Source organism: Nerophis lumbriciformis, linkage group LG17, assembly GCF_033978685.3.
Source record: "Nerophis lumbriciformis linkage group LG17, RoL_Nlum_v2.1, whole genome shotgun sequence".
In the NCBI taxonomy this organism is placed as follows: domain Eukaryota; kingdom Metazoa; phylum Chordata; class Actinopteri; order Syngnathiformes; family Syngnathidae; genus Nerophis; species Nerophis lumbriciformis.
Genome location: NC_084564.2, coordinates 3,307,501 through 3,327,500, shown reverse-complemented (window position 1 = coordinate 3,327,500; position 20,000 = coordinate 3,307,501). Strand labels below are relative to the sequence as shown.

The 20,000-nt window shown below is 36.5% G+C and overlaps 1 protein-coding gene across 2 annotated transcripts in view; it reads right to left on the bottom strand.

The window, feature by feature from the left end:
* pak1 (p21 protein (Cdc42/Rac)-activated kinase 1) overlaps positions 1–20,000 on the bottom strand; it is a 123,438-nt gene that overhangs the window by 19,459 nt on the left and 83,979 nt on the right. For both annotated transcript variants that reach the window (XM_061972201.1, XM_061972202.1), the window contains exons 6-10: positions 11,256–11,369; positions 8,394–8,613; positions 7,775–7,838; positions 2,660–2,708; positions 2,473–2,585 (exon numbers count right to left, since the gene is read on the bottom strand). In XM_061972201.1, coding sequence (XP_061828185.1) covers positions 2,473–2,585; positions 2,660–2,708; positions 7,775–7,838; positions 8,394–8,613; positions 11,256–11,369 — 560 coding nt within the window. The remainder of the gene's footprint in view (positions 1–2,472; positions 2,586–2,659; positions 2,709–7,774; positions 7,839–8,393; positions 8,614–11,255; positions 11,370–20,000) is intronic.

Sequence of the window (20,000 nt, the reverse complement as noted above, 5' to 3'; positions counted from 1 at the left end):
CTTAGAATTTCATGGCTGCAACACGTGCCAAAGTAGTCGGGAAAGGGCATGTTCACCACTGTGTTACATCACCTTTTTATTTTTAACAACACTCAATAAACGATTGGGAACTGAGGAAACTAATTGTTGAAGCTTTGAAAGTGGAATTCTTTCCCATTCTTGTTTTATGTACAGCTTCAGTCGTTCAACAGTCCGGGGGTCTCCGCTGTCTTATTTTACGCTTCATAATGCGCCACACATTTTCGATGGGAGACAGGTCTGGACTGCAGGCGGGCCAGGAAAGTACCCGCACTCTTTTTTTACGAAGAGTTTTTTTGCAAAACAGGATTCTAACATGAATACTTTGTGCGGCCCACCCAGTGGCCCCCCAAGTAAATGGAGTCCTGAAGTGACATAAGAAATAAGAACTACCGTATTTTTCGGACTATAAGTCGCAGTTTTTTTCATAGTTTGCGACTTATACTCAGGAGCGACTTATGTGTGAAATGATGAACACATTATAATATTATTGATCTCATTCACGTAAGAGACTAGACGTATAAGATTTCATGGGATTTAGCGATTAGATTGTTTGGTAAACGTATAGCATGTTCTATATGTTATAGTTATTTGAATGACTCTTATCATAATATGTTACGTTAACATACCAGTTGGTTATTTATGCCTCATATAACGTACACTTATTCAGCCTGTTGTTCACTATTCTTCATTTATTTTAAATTGCCTTTCAAATGTCTATTCTTGCTGTTGGCTTTTATCAAATACATTTCCCCCAAAAAGGCGACTTATACTCCAGTGCGACTTATATACAGGTAAAAGCCAGTAAATTAGAATATTTTGAAAAACTTGATTTATTTCAGTAATTGCATTCAAAAGGTGTAACTTGTACATTATATTTATTCATTGCACACAGACTGATGCATTCAAATGTTTATTTCATTTAATTTTGATGATTTGAAGTGGCAACAAATGAAAATCCAAAATTCCGTGTGTCACAAAATTAGAATATTACTTAAGGCTAATACAAAAAAGGGATTTTTAGAAATGTTGGTCAACTGAAAAGTATGAAAATGAAAAATATGAGCATGTACAATACTCAATACTTGGTTGGAGCTCCTTTTGCCTCAATTACTGCGTTAATGCGGCGTGGCATGGAGTCGATGAGTTTCTGGCACTGCTCAGGTGTTATGAGAGCCCAGGTTGCTCTGATAGTGGCCTTCAACTCTTCTGCGTTTTTGGGTCTGGCATTCTGCATCTTCCTTTTCACAATACCCCACAGATTTTCTATGGGGCTAAGGTCAGGGGAGTTGGCGGGCCAATTTAGAACAGAAATACCATGGTCCGTAAACCAGGCACGGGTAGATTTTGCGCTGTGTGCAGGCGCCAAGTCCTGTTGGAACTTGAAATCTCCATCTCCATAGAGCAGGTCAGCAGCAGGAAGCATGAAGTGCTCTAAAACTTGCTGGTAGACGGCTGCGTTGACCCTGGATCTCAGGAAACAGAGTTGACCGACACCAGCAGATGACATGGCACCCCAAACCATCACTGATGGTGGAAACTTTACACTAGACTTCAGGCAACGTGGATCCTGTGCCTCTCCTGTCTTCCTCCAGACTCTGGGACCTCGATTTCCAAAGGAAATGCAAAATTTACATGGTTGGGTGATGGTTTGGGGTGCCATGTCATCTGCTGGTGTCGGTCCACTCTGTTTCCTGAGATCCAGGGTCAACGCAGCCGTCTACCAGCAAGTTTTAGAGCACTTCATGCTTCCTGCTGCTGACCTGCTCTATGGAGATGGAGATGTCAAGTTCCAACAGGACTTGGCGCCTGCACACAGCGCAAAATCTACCCGTGCCTGGTTTACGGACCATGGTATTTCTGTTCTAAATTGGCCCGCCAACTCCCCTGACCTTAGCCCCATAGAAAATCTGTGGGGTATTGTGAAAAGGAAGATGCAGAATGCCAGACCCAAAAACGCAGAAGAGTTGAAGGCCACTATCAGAGCAACCTGGGCTCTCATAACACCTGAGCAGTGCCAGAAACTCATCGACTCCATGCCACGCCGCATTAACGCAGTAATTGAGGCAAAAGGAGCTCCAACCAAGTATTGAGTATTGTACATGCTCATATTTTTCATTTTCATACTTTTCAGTTGGCCAACATTTCTAAAAATCCCTTTTTTGTATTAGCCTTAAGTAATATTCTAATTTTGTGACACACGGAATTTTGGATTTTCATTTGTTGCCACTTCAAATCATCCAAATGAAATGAAATAAACATTTGAATGCATCAGTCTGTGTGCAATGAATAAATATAATGTACAAGTTACACCTTTTGAATGCAATTACTGAAATAAATCAAGTTTTTCAAAATATTCTAATTTACTGGCTTTTACCTGTATGGTTTTTCCCTTCTTTATTATGCATTTTCGGCCGGTGCGACTTACACTCCCAAAAATACGGCATCTCTCACCTGTCCAGGTAGTTGACGATATTTGGGTTTTTGTTTTCCCTCATCACCAGGATCTCATTGATGATCAGCTCCTTCTTGGGCTGCTGCTGAAGGTTCATCTGCTTGATGGCCACCTGAGATAGCAGATACTCCTTTATTCACGCGGTGATCTATTTGTACTTGAAGGATGTGACAAAAGGGAACCGACCTCTTGTCCGGTGGCGACGTCGATGGCTGTATAAACGGTCCCGGACGCACTAAAAACAGACGCAGATCCAGTTAAACGTTGCACCAAACCTTCCATAAAACAACATAGGGCTGGGGGATAAACTGATATAAATCTATAAATATGGAACTTGGAGCCGAGCTATTTCGACATAAATGGAGTGCTTAATCAAAATGATCAGGAAACGTCCCCGGCCAGCTGGACCAAACAGACAACTGTCCATGAGCGAGTCCCTTCAACATCAACCATGTCATGCGTGTTATTTCAACTACATTACATACGGTGTCTGGCTAGCTGTGTACAAACAAAACATGAAATAATACTTTACAGATACTGGAATATGATTGTTCATGTTTGTCAGTCAGTACAGATTGGTGTCCTATCGCAATGTTGTGCATTACAAACTCAAACGCATTTCATGTTGTTGTAGAAGCTAGCTTATCTCTTGCCGTAATTAGCTTTTACGGCTAATGCTGTAGCAGGCTGATGTGTTAGTACGCTAGAAAAAGACTTCCTCAGTGCAGTGTTTTTCAACCTTTTTTGAGCCAAGGCACATTTTTTGCGTTGAAAAAAATCCGGAGGCACACCACCAGCAGAAATCGTTAAAAAACGAAACTCAGTTGACAGTCAATTTTTGGATATGAATTCAAACCATAAACATAACCAAGCATGCATCACTATAGCTCTTGTCTCAAAGTAGGTGTACTGTCACGCCCCTGTCACATCCCGCCGTGACTTATTTTGAATTTTCGGCGTTTTCCTGTGTGTAGTGTTTTAGTTCTTGTCTCGCGCACCTATTTTAGTGTTGTTTGTCATGTCATGTACAAATGCACTTTGTGGACGCCGTCTGCTCCACACGATGTAAGTCTTTGCTGTCGTCCAGCATTCTGTTTTTGTTTACTTTGCAGCCAGTTCAGTTTTAGTTTCGTTCTGCATAGCTTTCCCTAAGCTTTGTCATGTCGGTGTAATCATTATTTTGTTTTAGTCATGTTTTGTTTAGTTATTGGACTCTTTAGTTTCTGGCTTTTCACTCCCTGGTCTTGTTTCCATAGTTACCCATTAGTTTCACCTGTTTCACGTTTGGACTCATTGTGCACTCTTGTTTGTCACCATAGCAACCCATTAGTTTTCACCTGTCACGTCACGCACCTGTTTCACGTTTTGAGTCACGCACCTGTTTTCACTAATCATGTCTGTAGTATTTAAGTTCATTGTTTTCAGTTTGTCGTTCTGGTGACATCCCGCATTCATACCCCTGTCACACTCGGTCTACCTCTGCGCACTTCATGCCATGTCCAAGTAAGTTTTTTTCTATTGTGCCACAGTTAGTGTTTTTGTTTAATTGTTCACAGTTTTTTTTGCCCACGCGCAAGTCTTTTTGTTTCGTTAGTCAAGTTTGTACTTCCGCCTTGAGCGCGCTTGTATTATCTTTAAACACCTTTAACTTATTAACAATATTAGCTATATGTGTTAAACATGCTTGTATTATCTTTAAACACCTTTAACTTGTTAACAATATTAACTATATGTGTTAAACATGCTTGCATTGTCATTAAACACCTTTAACTTGTTAATAATATTAACTATATGTATTAAACATGCTTGTATTATCATTAAACACCTTTAACTTATTAACAATATTAACTATATGTGTTAAACATGCTTGTATTATCTTTAAACACCTTTAACTTGTTAACAATATTAACTATATGTGTTAAACATGCTTGTATTGTCATTAAACACCTTTAACTTGTTAATAATATTAACTATATGTATTAAAAATACTTGTATTATCATTAAACACCTTTAATTTATTAACAATATTAACTATATGTGTTAAACATGCTTGTATTATCTTTAAACACCTTTAACTTGTTAACAATATTAACTATATGTATTAAACATACTTGTATTATCATTAAACACCTTTAATTTATTAACAATATGTGTTAAACATGCTTGTATTATCTTTAAACACCTTTAACTTGTTAACAATATTAACTATATGTGTTAAACATGCTTGTATTATCTTTAAACACCTTTAACTTGTTAACAATATTAATTATATGTGTTAAACATGCTTGTATTATTTTTAAACACCTTTAACTTGTTAACAATATTAACTATATGTGTTAAACATGCTTGTATTATTTTTAAACACCTTTAACTTGTTAACAATATTAACTATATGTGTTAAACATGCTTGTATTATCATTAAACACCTTTAATTTATTAACAATATGTGCTAAACATGCTTGTATTATCTTTAAACACCTTTAACTTGTTAACAATATTAACTATATGTATTAAACATACTTGTATTATCATTAAACACCTTTAACTTATTAACAATATTAACTATATGTGTTAAACATGCTTGTATTTTCTTTAAACACCTTTAACTTGTTAACAATATTAACTATATGTATTAAACATGCTTGTATTATTTTTAAACACCTTTAACTTGTTAACAATATTAACTATATGTGTTAAACATGCTTGTATTATCTTTAAACACCTTTAACTTGTTAACAATATTAACTATATGTGTTAAACATGCTTGTATTGTCATTAAACACCTTTAACTTATTAACAATATTAACTATATGTGTTAAACATGCTTGTATTGTCATTAAACACCTTTAACTTGTTAATAATATTAACTATATGTATTAAAAATACTTGTATTATCATTAAACACCTTTAATTTATTAACAATATTAACTATATGTGTTAAACATGCTTGTATTATCTTTAAACACCTTTAACTTGTTAACAATATTAACTATATGTATTAAACATACTTGTATTATCATTAAACACCTTTAATTTATTAACAATATGTGTTAAACATGCTTGTATTATCTTTAAACACCTTTAACTTGTTAACAATATTAACTATATGTGTTAAACATGCTTGTATTATCTTTAAACACCTTTAACTTGTTAACAATATTAATTATATGTGTTAAACATGCTTGTATTATTTTTAAACACCTTTAACTTGTTAACAATATTAACTATATGTGTTAAACATGCTTGTATTATTTTTAAACACCTTTAACTTGTTAACAATATTAACTATATGTGTTAAACATGCTTGTATTATCATTAAACACCTTTAATTTATTAACAATATGTGCTAAACATGCTTGTATTATCTTTAAACACCTTTAACTTGTTAACAATATTAACTATATGTATTAAACATACTTGTATTATCATTAAACACCTTTAACTTATTAACAATATTAACTATATGTGTTAAACATGCTTGTATTTTCTTTAAACACCTTTAACTTGTTAACAATATTAACTATATGTGTTAAACATGCTTGTATTATTTTTAAACACCTTTAACTTGTTAACAATATTAACTATATGTGTTAAACATGCTTGTATTATCTTTAAACACCTTTAACTTGTTAACAATATTAACTATATGTGTTAAACATGCTTGTATTGTCATTAAACACCTTTAACTTGTTAACAATATTAACTATATGTATTAAACATACTTGTATTATCATTAAACACCTTTAATTTATTAACAATATGTGTTAAACATGCTTGTATTATCTTTAAACACCTTTAACTTGTTAACATTAACTATATGTATTAAACATACTTGTATTATCATTAAACACCTTTAATTTATTAACAATATGTGTTAAACATGCTTGTATTATCTTTAAACACCTTTAACTTGTTAACAATATTAACTATATGTGTTAAACATGCTTGTATTGTCATTAAACACCTTTAACTTGTTAACAATATTAACTATATGTGTTAAACATGCTTGTATTATCTTTAAACACCTTTAACTTGTTAACAATATTAACTATATGTGTTAAACATGCTTGCATTGTCATTAAACACCTTTAACTTGTTAACAATATTAACTATATGTATTAAACATACTTGTATTATCATTAAACACCTTTAATTTATTAACAATATGTGTTAAACATGCTTGTATTATCATTAAACACCTTTAATTTATTAACAATATTAACTATATGTGTTAAACATGCTTGTATTATCTTTAAACACCTTTAACTTGTTAACAATATTAACTATATGTGTTAAACATGCTTGTATTATCTTTAAACACCTTTAACTTGTTAACAATATTAACTATATGTGTTAAACATGCTTGTATTATCATTAAACACCTTTAATTTATTAACAATATGTGTTAAACATGCTTGTATTATCTTTAAACACCTTTAACTTGTTAACAATATTAACTATATGTATTAAACATACTTGTGTTATCATTAAACACCTTTAATTTATTAACAATATTAACTATATGTGTTAAACATGCTTGTATTATTTTTAAACACCTTTAACTTGTTAACAATATTAACTATATGTGTTAAACATGCTTGTATTATCTTTAAACACCTTTAACTTGTTAACAATATTAACTATATGTGTTAAACATGCTTGTATTGTCATTAAACACCTTTAATTTATTAACAATATGTGTTAAACATGCTTGTATTATCTTTAAACACCTTTAACTTGTTAACAATATTAACTATATGTATTAAACATACTTGTATTATTTTTAAACACCTTTAACTTGTTAACAATATTAACTATATGTGTTAAACATGCTTGTATTATTTTTAAACACCTTTAACTTGTTAACAATATTAACCATATGTGTTAAACATGCTTGTATTATCTTTAAACACCTTTAACTTCTTAACAATATTAACTATATGTATTAAACATACTTGTATTATCTTTAAACACCTTTAACTTATTAACAATATTAACTATATGTGTTAAACATGCTTGCATTACCTTTAAACACCTTTAACTTGTTAACAATATTAACTATATGTATTAAACATACTTGTATTATCATTAAACACCTTTAATTTATTAACAATATGTGTTAAACATGCTTGTATTACCTTTAAACACCTTTAATTTATTAACAATATTAACTATATGTGTTATTGATATTTTTATGATAAAAATATCAATGATTATGGACATCGACCGATATAAGACACTTATATTGTGATAGTTTTCGGCTATATAGCCTTAAACAAAGTCAGCACGACTGCGCCTTACCCTTGTCCTATCTTCTCAAAGCGAGTGTATTTCTTCTTGGGGTCTCCCACGCTCACGATGGTTCCTGAATCACACACACACACACAAACACTTATTATTATTATTATTATAATGAATAGAGTTACACTGCCATATATTTAGGATGGATAGAGCAGGCAGGTTGGTCTATCATCTTGATCGTAATAAATGGATGCAGCATGCCGACTGAGAGGAAGAGCGGACAGACGGAGAAGAGAGAGAAGAAACACGATGGAGATCAGAGAGTCGGACGACAGTTCCGGAAGAAAGAAACTGTGCATGAGTGTCAAATACGACAGAACAGTTGTTCCACTCGGGAAAGTTTGGACAAAACGGCCAATCAGATGGGAGGACTGGACAAAGAGGGCGGGGTCGAGGGATATCAGGTCTGTCAATCATGTCGACAGACCGTATCCCAGTCTTACCAGCAGAGGGCGGCCTGAGCACATCTGCGTGGGCGTGGTTCAAGAAAATACACATGCTTTTATTGTGGCGTCTGGCAAGTGTTTTTTCCAAAATAAGATTTTTCTGCTGGACTCCCAACAATTCACTGCGCCGTACTCTAATTGGTGGACTTTTAAGTGCTCGTGTCGGCGCTTACTCAGCTTCTCCAGGATCTCCTCGTCGGACATCTTCTTCTTCCTTCCTTTGTCCTGAGGGCGGGGAAGGGAAGGCCCGGGGGCGGGGCTCGCACTGGGGGGGCTGCCGGGGGCGCCCTCTGCCGAGGGGGCGGGGGCGGCGGTTGGCACGGCGATGGGGGAGGTGGCGGCATCTTTGGTGGGAGGCGGCGGGAGCGGCTCGATCACCGAGCGAGTGTATATCTGACAATTGAACATTTTGATATTATTTCATCATTTAAATACATCGCGGTCTTACTCTGTGTGTGTGTGTGTGTGTGTGTGTGTGTGTGTGTGTGTGTGTGTGTGTGTGTGTGTGTGTGTGTGTCTGTCTGAGGACATAAATATGACCCAGAGTCACATGGGGGGAGAAGTGATGGCCTCAAACATCAAGTCCCCACAATGTACGAGGTCTAATGTGTGTGTAAGTGTGTGTTCCAATCAGGTCCAATAAAGCCATCGCCATGGAGACGCTGGGGGGCGCCATAGCAGCCGCCTCTCAACCGCCAAAATGTCTGAGACAACAGTGTGTGTGTGTGTGTGTGTGTGTGTGTGTGTGTGAGAGACAGGGGAGGGTCATTAGTCATTGCCTAATGTGAGAAAAAAGTGTGTTTATTTGAAGAGGAATGTGTGTGTGTGTCATACTTGCCAACCTTGAGACCTCCGATTTCGGGAGGTGGGGGGGGTGGGGGCGGGGCGTGGTTAAGAGGGGAGGAGTATATTGACAGCTAGAATTCACCAAGTCAAGTATTTCGTACATATATATATATATATATATATATATATATATATATACACACCGTATTTTCCGCACTATTAGCCGCACCTAAAAACCACAAATTTACTCAAAAGCTGACAGTGCGCCTTATAACCCGGTGCGCTTTATATATGGATTAATATTAAGATTCATTTTCATAAAGTTTCGGTCTCGCAACTACGGTAAACAGCCGCCATCTTTTTTCCCCGTAGAAGAGGAAGTGCTTCTTCTTCTACGCAAGCAACCGCCAAGGTAAGCACCCGCCCCCATAGAACAGGAAGCGCTTCTTCTTCTACTGTAAGCAACCACCCGCCCGCGTAGAAGAAGAAGAAGCGCGCGGATATTACGTTTCATTTCCTTTGTGTGTTTACATCTGTAAAGACCACAAAATGGCTCCTACTAAGCGACAGGGATCCGGTTCATGAAAAGACGCAATCTCTCCATCCGCACACGGACTACTATTTCACAGCAACTGCCTAAAGACTTTCAAGAAAAGCTGGCTACTTTCCGTGCATATTGTAAAAACAAGATAGCTGAAAAAAAGATCCGGCCAGAGAACATTATCAACATGGACGAGGTTCCACTGACTTTTGATATTCCTGTGAACCGCACTGTGGATACAACGGGAGCACGTACGGTGAATATTCGCACCACAGGGAATGAGAAGTCATCCTTCACTGTGGTTCTAGCTTGCCATGCTAATGGCCAGAAACTTCCACCCATGGTGATATTCAAAAGGAAGACCTTGCCAAAAGAGACCTTTCCAGCCGGCGTCATCATAAAAGCTAACTCGAAGGGATGGATGGATGAAGAAAAGATGAGCGAGTGGTTAAGGTAAGTTTACGCGAAGAGGCCGGGTGGCTTTTTTCACGCAGCTCCGTCCATGTTGATATACGACTCCATGCGCGCCCACATCACGCTGGTTTTTAATATATTATTAAAGTTTGACTGACCTATCTGACTGTTTTTTTGACATTCCTTTAGCGCAGTTAGATGCGGCTTATAACACGGGGCGGCTTATAGGTGGACAAAGTTTTGAAATATGCCGTTCATTGAAGGCGCGGCTTATAACCCAGGGCGCCTTATGGTGCGGAAAATACGGTATATATATATATATATATATATATATATGTATATATGTATGTGTGGGGAAAAAAATCACAAGACTACTTCATCTCTACAGGCCTGTTTCATGAGGGGTTCCCTCAATCATCAGGAGATTTTAATCGTAGCTATTTCTTTAAATCTCCTGATGATTGAGGGAACCCCTCATGAAACAGGCCTGTAGAGATGAAGTAGTCTTGTGATTTTTTTCCCCACACATACATATATTGCGCTCTACTACGGTATCGAGCACTATTTTTTGGATAGACTTATTAAGACATATATATATATATATATTTACATCCTGAAAATATGCAAACAAAACTGTGTTTGGATAATTGATACTTCAAACTTGCATAAATAAATATTAAGGAATATAACATAACTTGGCTTCTGAGAGCTTCAAAATGTAATGAATAAAATGCTAAAGTTGTTGATAAACAAGCAATTATTTTAATAATTAAATATGGTCATTTTAAATGAATTATTATGATGATTTAAAATTAATTATTTCAAATATGTTTATTTTAATGTAAAATTCCATGGCTGGATGTAATAAGGAGTCAGAAAAAATAAAAAATAAAAATACAATTAATTTTGATGTTTTTAGCAAAATATAGTAAAAATGTATTTATTTTTTTTAATTTTTTTTTTATTAATAAATATCTATTTATTTTTAGGTAAGATAAACATAATAATACAATGTATCTCTAGTCTGGATGATTTAGTTCTTGTCACCCTGTTGTCTTCCCGTAGTGAAAAAAAGGCTGTCCTCACTCAGGTCCGCATGGAGCTGGAGGGGGCGTGGCCTCCAGCTCCGGCTGAAAATCGGGAGATTTTCGGGAGAATATTTGTTCCGGGAGGTTTTCGGTAGAGGCGCTGAATTTCGGGAGTCTCCCGGAAAATTCGGGAGGGTTGGCAAGTATGGTGTGTGTGTGTGTGTGTGTGTGTGTGTGTGTGTGTGTGTGTGTGTGTGTGTTCTTACCGACTTAGTGTGTTCTGGTCGAGGGGCGATGATGGGCGGGGGCTCGGCCTCGTCTTCGTCGTCGTCCTCAGACACGGTGGCGATGGCGGGCGTCTCAGACACGGCCTTGGAGCTCTGCAGGGGAGAGAGAGAGAGCCACATGACGACGACATCACTTCCTGTCCTCCTTCACTGAACTAACGCCGCAGTTGACGTCCTCCTCAACATCCCTCGCTGACGGATGCGAGGGCGCGAGGCGGCTGGGCGAGTGTCCAGGTTGCAGCAGCAAAAGTTGCTGAATCGTGACTTTTCATCCTCATTTCATCTCCTTCAGCACCTTTCAGAAAACACTGGCACCAAACTCAACAAAAACACGCTAAAGCGAGGGCGTCCAAATACAGCCCGTAGCTATTTCTTTAACATTCATTTAGCATGCTAGATTTTGCTCGTTTTGCATGTATACACCTCAGCATCAAATACTCTGTTACTTGACGAATGATACCTGTTAGCATGCTAATGTTGCCATACTAGCTTCTTTAAAAAAAAATTTTTTTTAGCTAATTGTATAGGTCAGGGGTCGGCAACCTTTACCAGTCAAAGAGCCAAAGGAGCTTCCGCTTGCTCACGTAGGTGACAGCAAGGCATACTTGGTCAACAACCACACAGGTCACACTGACGGTGTGACCTGTGAAAACTTTAACACTCTTACTAATAATGCGCCACACTGTGAACCCACACCAAACAAGAATGACAAACAAATTTCGGGAGAACATCTGCACCGTAACACAACATAAACACAACAGGACAAATACCCAGAATCCCATGCAGCCCTAACTCTTTCGGGATAAAATAAACATAATAATACAATTTATCTCTAGTCCATACTTGCCAACCCTCCCGAATTTTCCGGGAGACTCCCGAAATTCAGCGCCTCTCCCGAAAACCTCCCGGGACAAATATTCTCCCGAAAATCTCCCAATTTTCAGCCGGAGCTGGAGGTGTCCTCCAGCTCAATGCGGACCTGAGTGAGGACTGCCTTTTTTTATGACGGGAGGACAACAGGGTGACAAGAACTAAATCATCCAGACTAGAGATAAATTGTATTATTATGTTTATCTTACCTAAAAATAAAAATATTTATTAATTAAAAAAAAAAAAAAAACTAAATACAATTTTACTATATTTTGCTAAAAACATCAACATTTATTGTATTTTTATTTGTATTTTTTCTGACTCCTTATTACATCCAGCCATAGAATTATACATTAAAATAAACATATTTGAAATAATTCATTTTAAATTATCATAATAATTCATTTAAAATGACCATTTTTAATTATTAAAATAATTGCTTGTTTATCAACAACTTTAGCATTTTATTCATTATATTTTGAAGCTCTCAGAAACCAAGTTATGTTATATTCCTTAATATTTATTTATGCAAGTTTGAAGTATCAATTATCTAAACACAGTTTTGTTTGCATATTTTCAGGATATATATATATATATATATATATATATATATATATATATATATGAAATTCTTGACTTGGTGAATTCTAGTTGTCAATATACTCCTCCCCTCTTAACCACGCCCCCAACCACGCCCTGCCCCACCCCCGACCACGCCCCCACCTCCCGAAATCGGAGGTCTCAAGGTTGGCAAGTATGCTCTAGTCTGGATGATTTAGTTCTTGTCACCCTGTTGTCCTCCCGTCATTAAAAAAAGGCTGTCCTCACTCAGGTCCCCATGGAGCTGGAGGGGGCGTGGCTTCCAGCTCCGGCTGAAAATCGGGAGATTTTCGGGAGAATATTTGTCCCGGGAGGTTTTCGGGAGAGGCGCTGAATTTCGGGAGTCTCCCAGGAAAATTCGGGAGGGTTGACAAGTATGCGTATAAGATTTCATGGGATTTAGCGATTAGGAGGGACAGATTGTGATTGATTCAAATCGGCTGGGAAATGTAGAAATTGTGCAAGTTCTGAAAATGGCCCATTTATTTTCAATGGGAGACAATATCCAGAAAACCAGTAATCTAGGATATTTAAAAAAAAATGTGGGTTCGGTTCCTATTGGATTAAAAACTGTGGGCTGTGGAACGCGCCAAAGTTTTGCAACAAAATAATAATAAACAGTTTTTTTGGTGTTGAATCTTACATGAGAGAATGCTTGGACATTCACACAATTATTTATTTACTAGGAGTTGAATGCAGCAAGGCCTTGAAGACAATAAGTGGCTGCAGTCTGCATGCTGACCGCTAGATGTCACTAAATCCCCAAAACCACCACATAGGCACCTCTTAGGGCAGGGGTCGGCACCCCAAAATGCTGAAAGAGCCATATAGGACCAAAAATACAAAAACAAATCTGTCTGGAGCCGCAAAAATAAAAAATAAATTTAAAGCCATATTACATATAAGTGTGTCTTGAGATATAAATTGAATTAAAGCTGCAAGCAGCGTTGGTCGGGCCCGCGTATTTGGCAGGTGCTCGTCCTAAGTGTCCCAATACTTTTGTCCAGTTTTAGTCCCGAGTGTCCCAATACTTTTGGCAAGTTGTAGTCCTAAGTGTCCCAATACTTTTGTCAAGTTGTAGTCCCAACTGTTTTTAGTACTTTTTTGTCTTGAAGGGGGAATTGCCAACTTCCTGTTGATTTTAGCCCGACAATGTACTATTATGAAATGTAGGTCTAAGTCAGACCTACATAGAGGTTTTTGTTTCATGTCTCTCCGACTTTCCCAGTAGGAGTTACAGGCAGTTTTGTCATTTTTTTCTTCCGAGGAGCAGTTTTTTTTGCGTTTTATTAAAAAATTGCAGTGGAGCGCAATTTTGAGATTTGGGGTTAGTTTTTTTTTTTAAGATCGCAATGTTTGCCAGTCCTGATGTGTGTGTTCAGTTTGGTGAGTTTTGAAGCATGTTAAGAGGGTGAAAATACAGCTCAAAGAGGCAAAAGTTACAGTTTTTAGTACTTTTTTGTCTTGAAGGGGGAATTGCCAACTTCCTGTTGATTTTAGCCCGACAATGTACTATTATGAAATGTAGGTCTAAGTCACACCTACATAGAGGTTTTTGTTTCATGTCTCTCCGACTTTCCCAGTAGGAGTTACAGGCAGTTTTGTCATTTTTTGTCTTCCGGGGAGCAGTTTTTTTTGCGTTTTATTAAAAAATTGCAGTAGAGCGCAATTTTGAGATTTGGGGTTAGGTTTTTTTTTTAGATCGCAATGTTTGCCAGTCCTGATGTGTGCGTTCAGTTTGGTGAGTTTTGAAGCATGTTAAGAGGGTGAAAATACAGCTCAAAGAGGCAAAAGTTACTGTTTTTAGTACTTTTTTGTCTTGAAGGGGGAATTGCAAACTTCCTCTTGAGTTTAGCCCGACAATGTACTATTATGAAATGTAGGTCTAAGTCAGACCTACATAGAGGTTTTTGTTTCATGTCTCTCCGACTTTCCCAGTAGGAGTTACAGGCAGTTTTGTAATTTTTTTCTTCCGAGGAGCAGTTTTTTTTGCGTTTTATTAAAAAATTGCAGTAGAGCGCAATTTTGAGTTTTGGGGTTAGGTTTTTTTTTTAGATCGCAATGTTTGCCAGTCCTGATGTGTGCGTTCAGTTTGGTGAGTTTTGAAGCATGTTAAGAGGGTGAAAATACAGCTCAAAGAGGCAAAAGTTACTGTTTTTAGTACTTTTTTGTCTTGAAGGGGGAATTGCCAACTTCCTGTTGATTTTAGCCCAACAATGTACTATTATGAAATGTAGGTCTAAGTCAGACCTACATAGAGGTTTTTGTTTCATGTCTCTCCGACTTTCCCAGTAGGAGTTACAGGCAGTTTTGTCATTTTTCTTCTTCCGAGGAGCAGTTTTTTTTGCGTTTTATTAAAAAATTGCAGTAGAGCGCAATTTTGAGATTTGGGGTTAGGTTTTTTTTTTTAGATCGCAATGTTTGCCAGTCCTGATGTGTGTGTTCAGTTTGGTGAGTTTTGAAGCATGTTAAGGGGGTCAAAATACAGCTCAAAGAGGCAAAAGTTACTGTTTTTAGTACTTTTTTGTCTTGAAGGGGGAATTGCCAACTTCCTGTTGATTTTAGCCCGACAATGTACTATTATGAAATGTAGGTCTAAGTCAGACCTACATAGAGGTTTTTGTTTCATGTCTCTCCGACTTTCCCAGTAGGAGTTACAGGCAGTTTTGTAATTTTTTTCTTCCGAGGAGCAGTTTTTTTTGCGTTTTATTAAAAAATTGCAGTAGAGCGCAATTTTGAGTTTTGGGGTTAGGTTTTTTTTTTAGATCGCAATGTTTGCCAGTCCTGATGTGTGCGTTCAGTTTGGTGAGTTTTGAAGCATGTTAAGAGGGTGAAAATACAGCTCAAAGAGGCAAAAGTTACTGTTTTTAGTACTTTTTTGTCTTGAAGGGGGAATTGCCAACTTCCTGTTGATTTTAGCCCAACAATGTACTATTATGAAATGTAGGTCTAAGTCAGACCTACATAGAGGTTTTTGTTTCATGTCTCTCCGACTTTCCCAGTAGGAGTTACAGGCAGTTTTGTCATTTTTTTTCTTCCGAGGAGCAGTTTTTTTTGCGTTTTATTAAAAAATTGCAGTAGAGCGCAATTTTGAGATTTGGGGTTAGGTTTTTTTTTTAGATCGCAATGTTTGCCAGTCCTGATGTGTGCGTTCAGTTTGGTGAGTTTTGAAGCATGTTAAGGGGGTCAAAATACAGCTCAAAGAGGCAAAAGTTACTGTTTTTAGTACTTTTTTGTCTTGAAGGGGGAATTGCCAACTTCCTGTTGATTTTAGCCCGACAATGTACTATTATGAAATGTAGGTCTAAGTCAGACCTACATAGAGGTTTTTGTTTCATGTCTCTCCGACTTTCCCAGTAGGAGTTACAGGCAGTTTTGTCATTTTTTTCTTCCGAGGAGCAGGTTTTTTTTGCGTTTTATTAAAAAATTGCAGTAGAGCGCAATTTTGGGATTTGGGGTTAGGTTTTTTTTTTTAGATCGCAATGTTTGCCAGTCCTGATGTGTGCGTTCAGTTTGGTGAGTTTTGAAGCATGTTAAGGGGGTCAAAATACAGCTCAAAGAGGCAAAAGTTACTGTTTTTAGTACTTTTTTGTCTTGAAGGGGGAATTGCCAACTTCCTGTTGATTTTAGCCCGACAATGTACTATTATGAAATGTAGGTCTAAGTCAGACCTACATAGAGGTTTTTGTTTCATGTCTCTCCGACTTTCCCAGTAGGAGTTACAGGCAGTTTTGTCATTTTTTTCTTCCGAGGAGCAGTTTTTTTTGCGTTTTATTAAAAAATTGCAGTAGAGCGCAATTTTGAGATTTGGGGTTAGGTTTTTTTTTTTAGATCGCAATGTTTGCCAGTCCTGATGTGTGCGTTCAGTTTGGTGAGTTTTGAAGCATGTTAAGAGGGTGAAAATACAGCTCAAAGAGGCAAAAGTTACTGTTTTTAGTACTTTTTTGTCTTGAAGGGGGAATTGCCAACTTCCTGTTGATTTTAGCCCGACAATGTACTATTATGAAATGTAGGTCTAAGTCAGACCTACATAGAGGTTTTTGTTTCATGTCTCTCCGACTTTCCCAGTAGGAGTTACAGGCAGTTTTGTCATTTTTTTTCTTCCGAGGAGCAGTTTTTTTTGCGTTTTATTAAAAAATTGCAGTAGAGCGCAATTTTGAGATTTGGGGTTAGGTTGTTTTTTTTTAGATCGCAATGTTTGCCAGTCCTGATGTGTGCGTTCAGTTTGGTGAGTTTTGAAGCATGTTAAGAGGGTGAAAATACAGCTCAAAGAGGCAAAAGTTACTGTTTTTAGTACTTTTGTGTCTTGAAGGGGGAATTGCCAACTTCCTGTTGATTTTAGCCCGACAATGTACTATTATGAAATGTAGGTCTAAGTCAGACCTACATAGAGGTTTTTGTTTCATGTCTCTCCGACTTTCCCAGTGAGAGTTACAGGCAGTTTTGTCATTTTTTGTCTTCCGGGGAGCAGTTTTTTTTGCGTTTTATTAAAAAATTGCAGTAGAGCGCAATTTTGAGATTTGGGGTTAGGTTTTTTTTTTTAGATCGCAATGTTTGCCAGTCCTGATGTGTGCGTTCAGTTTGGTGAGTTTTGAAGCATGTTAAAAGGGTGAAAATACAGCTCAAAGAGGCAAAAGTTACTGTTTTTAGTACTTTTTTGTCTTGAAGGGGGAATTGCCAACTTCCTGTTGATTTTAGCCCGACAATGTACTATTATGAAATGTAGGTCTAAGTCAGACCCACATGTCTCTCCGACCTTCCTAGTGGGAGTTACAGGCAGTCTAGTTTTTTTTTTCCTAGGGGGATTTTGAGTTTTGTAGTTCGTTTTTTTTTTTAAAAAGGCAATTTTCGCAGGTCCTGATGTGTGGGTCAAATATGGTGAGTTTTGAAGCATGTTAAGTGGGTCAAATTACAGTTTAATGTGGCGGCAAAAGAATAAAGAATAAAGAATAAAACCTTACAAATACAATAGGTCCTTCGGGAGTCCTTTTGCAATGGGCCATGCGGGCCCTAATTAAGAGGACTTAAAGGAAACTATAGCTACAAATGAGGCATTATGATACAAAAAAAAATCTGTCTGGAGCCGCAAAAATTAAAAAAATTTAAAGCCATATTACATACAGATAGTGTGTCTTGAGATATACATTGAATTAAGAGGACTTAAAGGAAACTAAATGAGCTCAAATATAGCTACAAATGAGGCATAATGATGCACTATGTACATATATCCATCCATCCATTTTCTACCGCTTATTCCCTTCGGGGTCGCTGGAGCCTATCTCAGCTACAATCGGGCGGAAGGCGGGGTACACCCTGGACAACATATAGCTAGTAGTGATGGGTCCGGCAACACCGATGCATGCGTCGAGCTCATAGGGCAAAACCCTGTGTCGGTGCGCGTACCGCTTTTAGAAAGTCACGTGACCGATCATGAGCTGTTTTGGTCACGTGACCGATACGCCAACTGTGTCGCATTGACGCCTCCTCTGTGCCCTGTGAGCGTGTCTTTTCTACAGCCGGAGAAATAATAACTAAGAAAAATCGTCTAAAATGTAATACGTCGGAAAAACTTTTTTTTTTTTTTTTTAATAAAAATGTATAAAAAAAATAAAATTAAAACAATTCCCAGTCCACAATCATCCACAACACGTTCTCTTATATGTCCATGTTATGATACATGTTCACATTATTTATTGACTGTATCTAAAAAAGATACAAATATATTTTTATTTAAATGAAGATATGAAATAATCCTAAATGAAATACAATGACTTGGTTTATATTATTGTATATACTAGGGCAGGGGTCACCAACGCGGTGCCCGCGGTCACCAGGTAGCCCGTAAGGACCAGATCAGTCGCCCGCTGGCCTGTTCTAAAAATAGCTCAAAGAGCAGCACTTACCAGTGAGCTGCCTCTATTTTTTAAATTGTATTTATTTACTAGCAAGCTGGTCTCGCTTTGCTCGACATTTTTAATTCTAAAAGAGACAAAACTCAAATAGAATTTGAAAATCCAAGAAAATATTTTAAAGACTTGGTCTTCACTTGGAATAAGCGGTAGAAAATGGATGGATGGATGGGTCTTCACTTGTTTAAATAAATTCATATATTTTTTACTTTGCTTCTTATTACTTTTAGAAATACAATTTTAGAGAAAAAATACAACCTTAAAAATGATTTTAGGATTTTTAAACAAATATACCTTTTAAATTTCTTCCTCTTCTTTCCTGACAATTTAAATCAATGTTCAAGTAAAAAAATTTTTTTTTTATTGTAAAGAATAATAAATATTTTAGCTTCTGTTTTTTTCGACGAAGAATATTTGTGAAATATTTCTTCAAACTTACTATGATTAAAATTCAAAAAAAAATATTCTGGCAAATCTAGAAAATCTGTAGAATCAAATTTAAATCTTATTTCAAAGTATTTTGAATTTCTTTTAAAATTTTTGTCCTGGAAAATCTAGAAGAAATACTGATTTGTCTTTGTTAGAAATATAGCTTGGTCCAATTTGTTAAATATTCTAACAAAGTGCAGATTGGATTTTAACCAATTTAAAACATGTCATCAAAATTCTAAAATGTATCTTAATCAGGAAAAATTACTAATGATGTTCCATAAATTATTTTTTTTATTTTTTCAAAAAGATTCAAATTAGCTAGTTCTTCTCTTCTTTTTGTCGGTTGAATTTTGAATTTTAAAGAGTCGAAATTGAAGATAAACTGTTTCAAAATTTTATTTTAAATTTTTTCGTGTTTTCTCCTCTTTTAAACCGTTCAATTAAGTGTTTTTTTCATCATTTATTCCCAACAAAAAACCTTCCGTAAAAGGAAAAAAAAATGTACGACGGAATGACAGACAGAAATACCCATTTTTTAATATATATAAATTTATTTATTTAGCTATTCTTGTTTAAATCACACTTATGTGTAACTTACAAATGACAATATATTTATTTATTGAAGTGTGTATCAAACTGGTAGCCCTTCGCATTAATCAGTACCCAAGAAGTAGTTTTTGGTTTCAAAAAGGTTGGTGACCCCTGTACTAGGGCATCAAATCAGTGTCAGTTGAGTCGGTCCATAGGTTGCCTGTAGGGATTTTTAATGTCCAGCAGATGTCAGTATTTAGTGACACAGTATCGACACAGTATCAATACAGTTTTGCAATGTGTCGAAACGCTTCATGACGCCTCATCAACCCATCACTAATAGCTAGCCTAAATAGCATGTTAGCATCGATTAGCTCGCAGT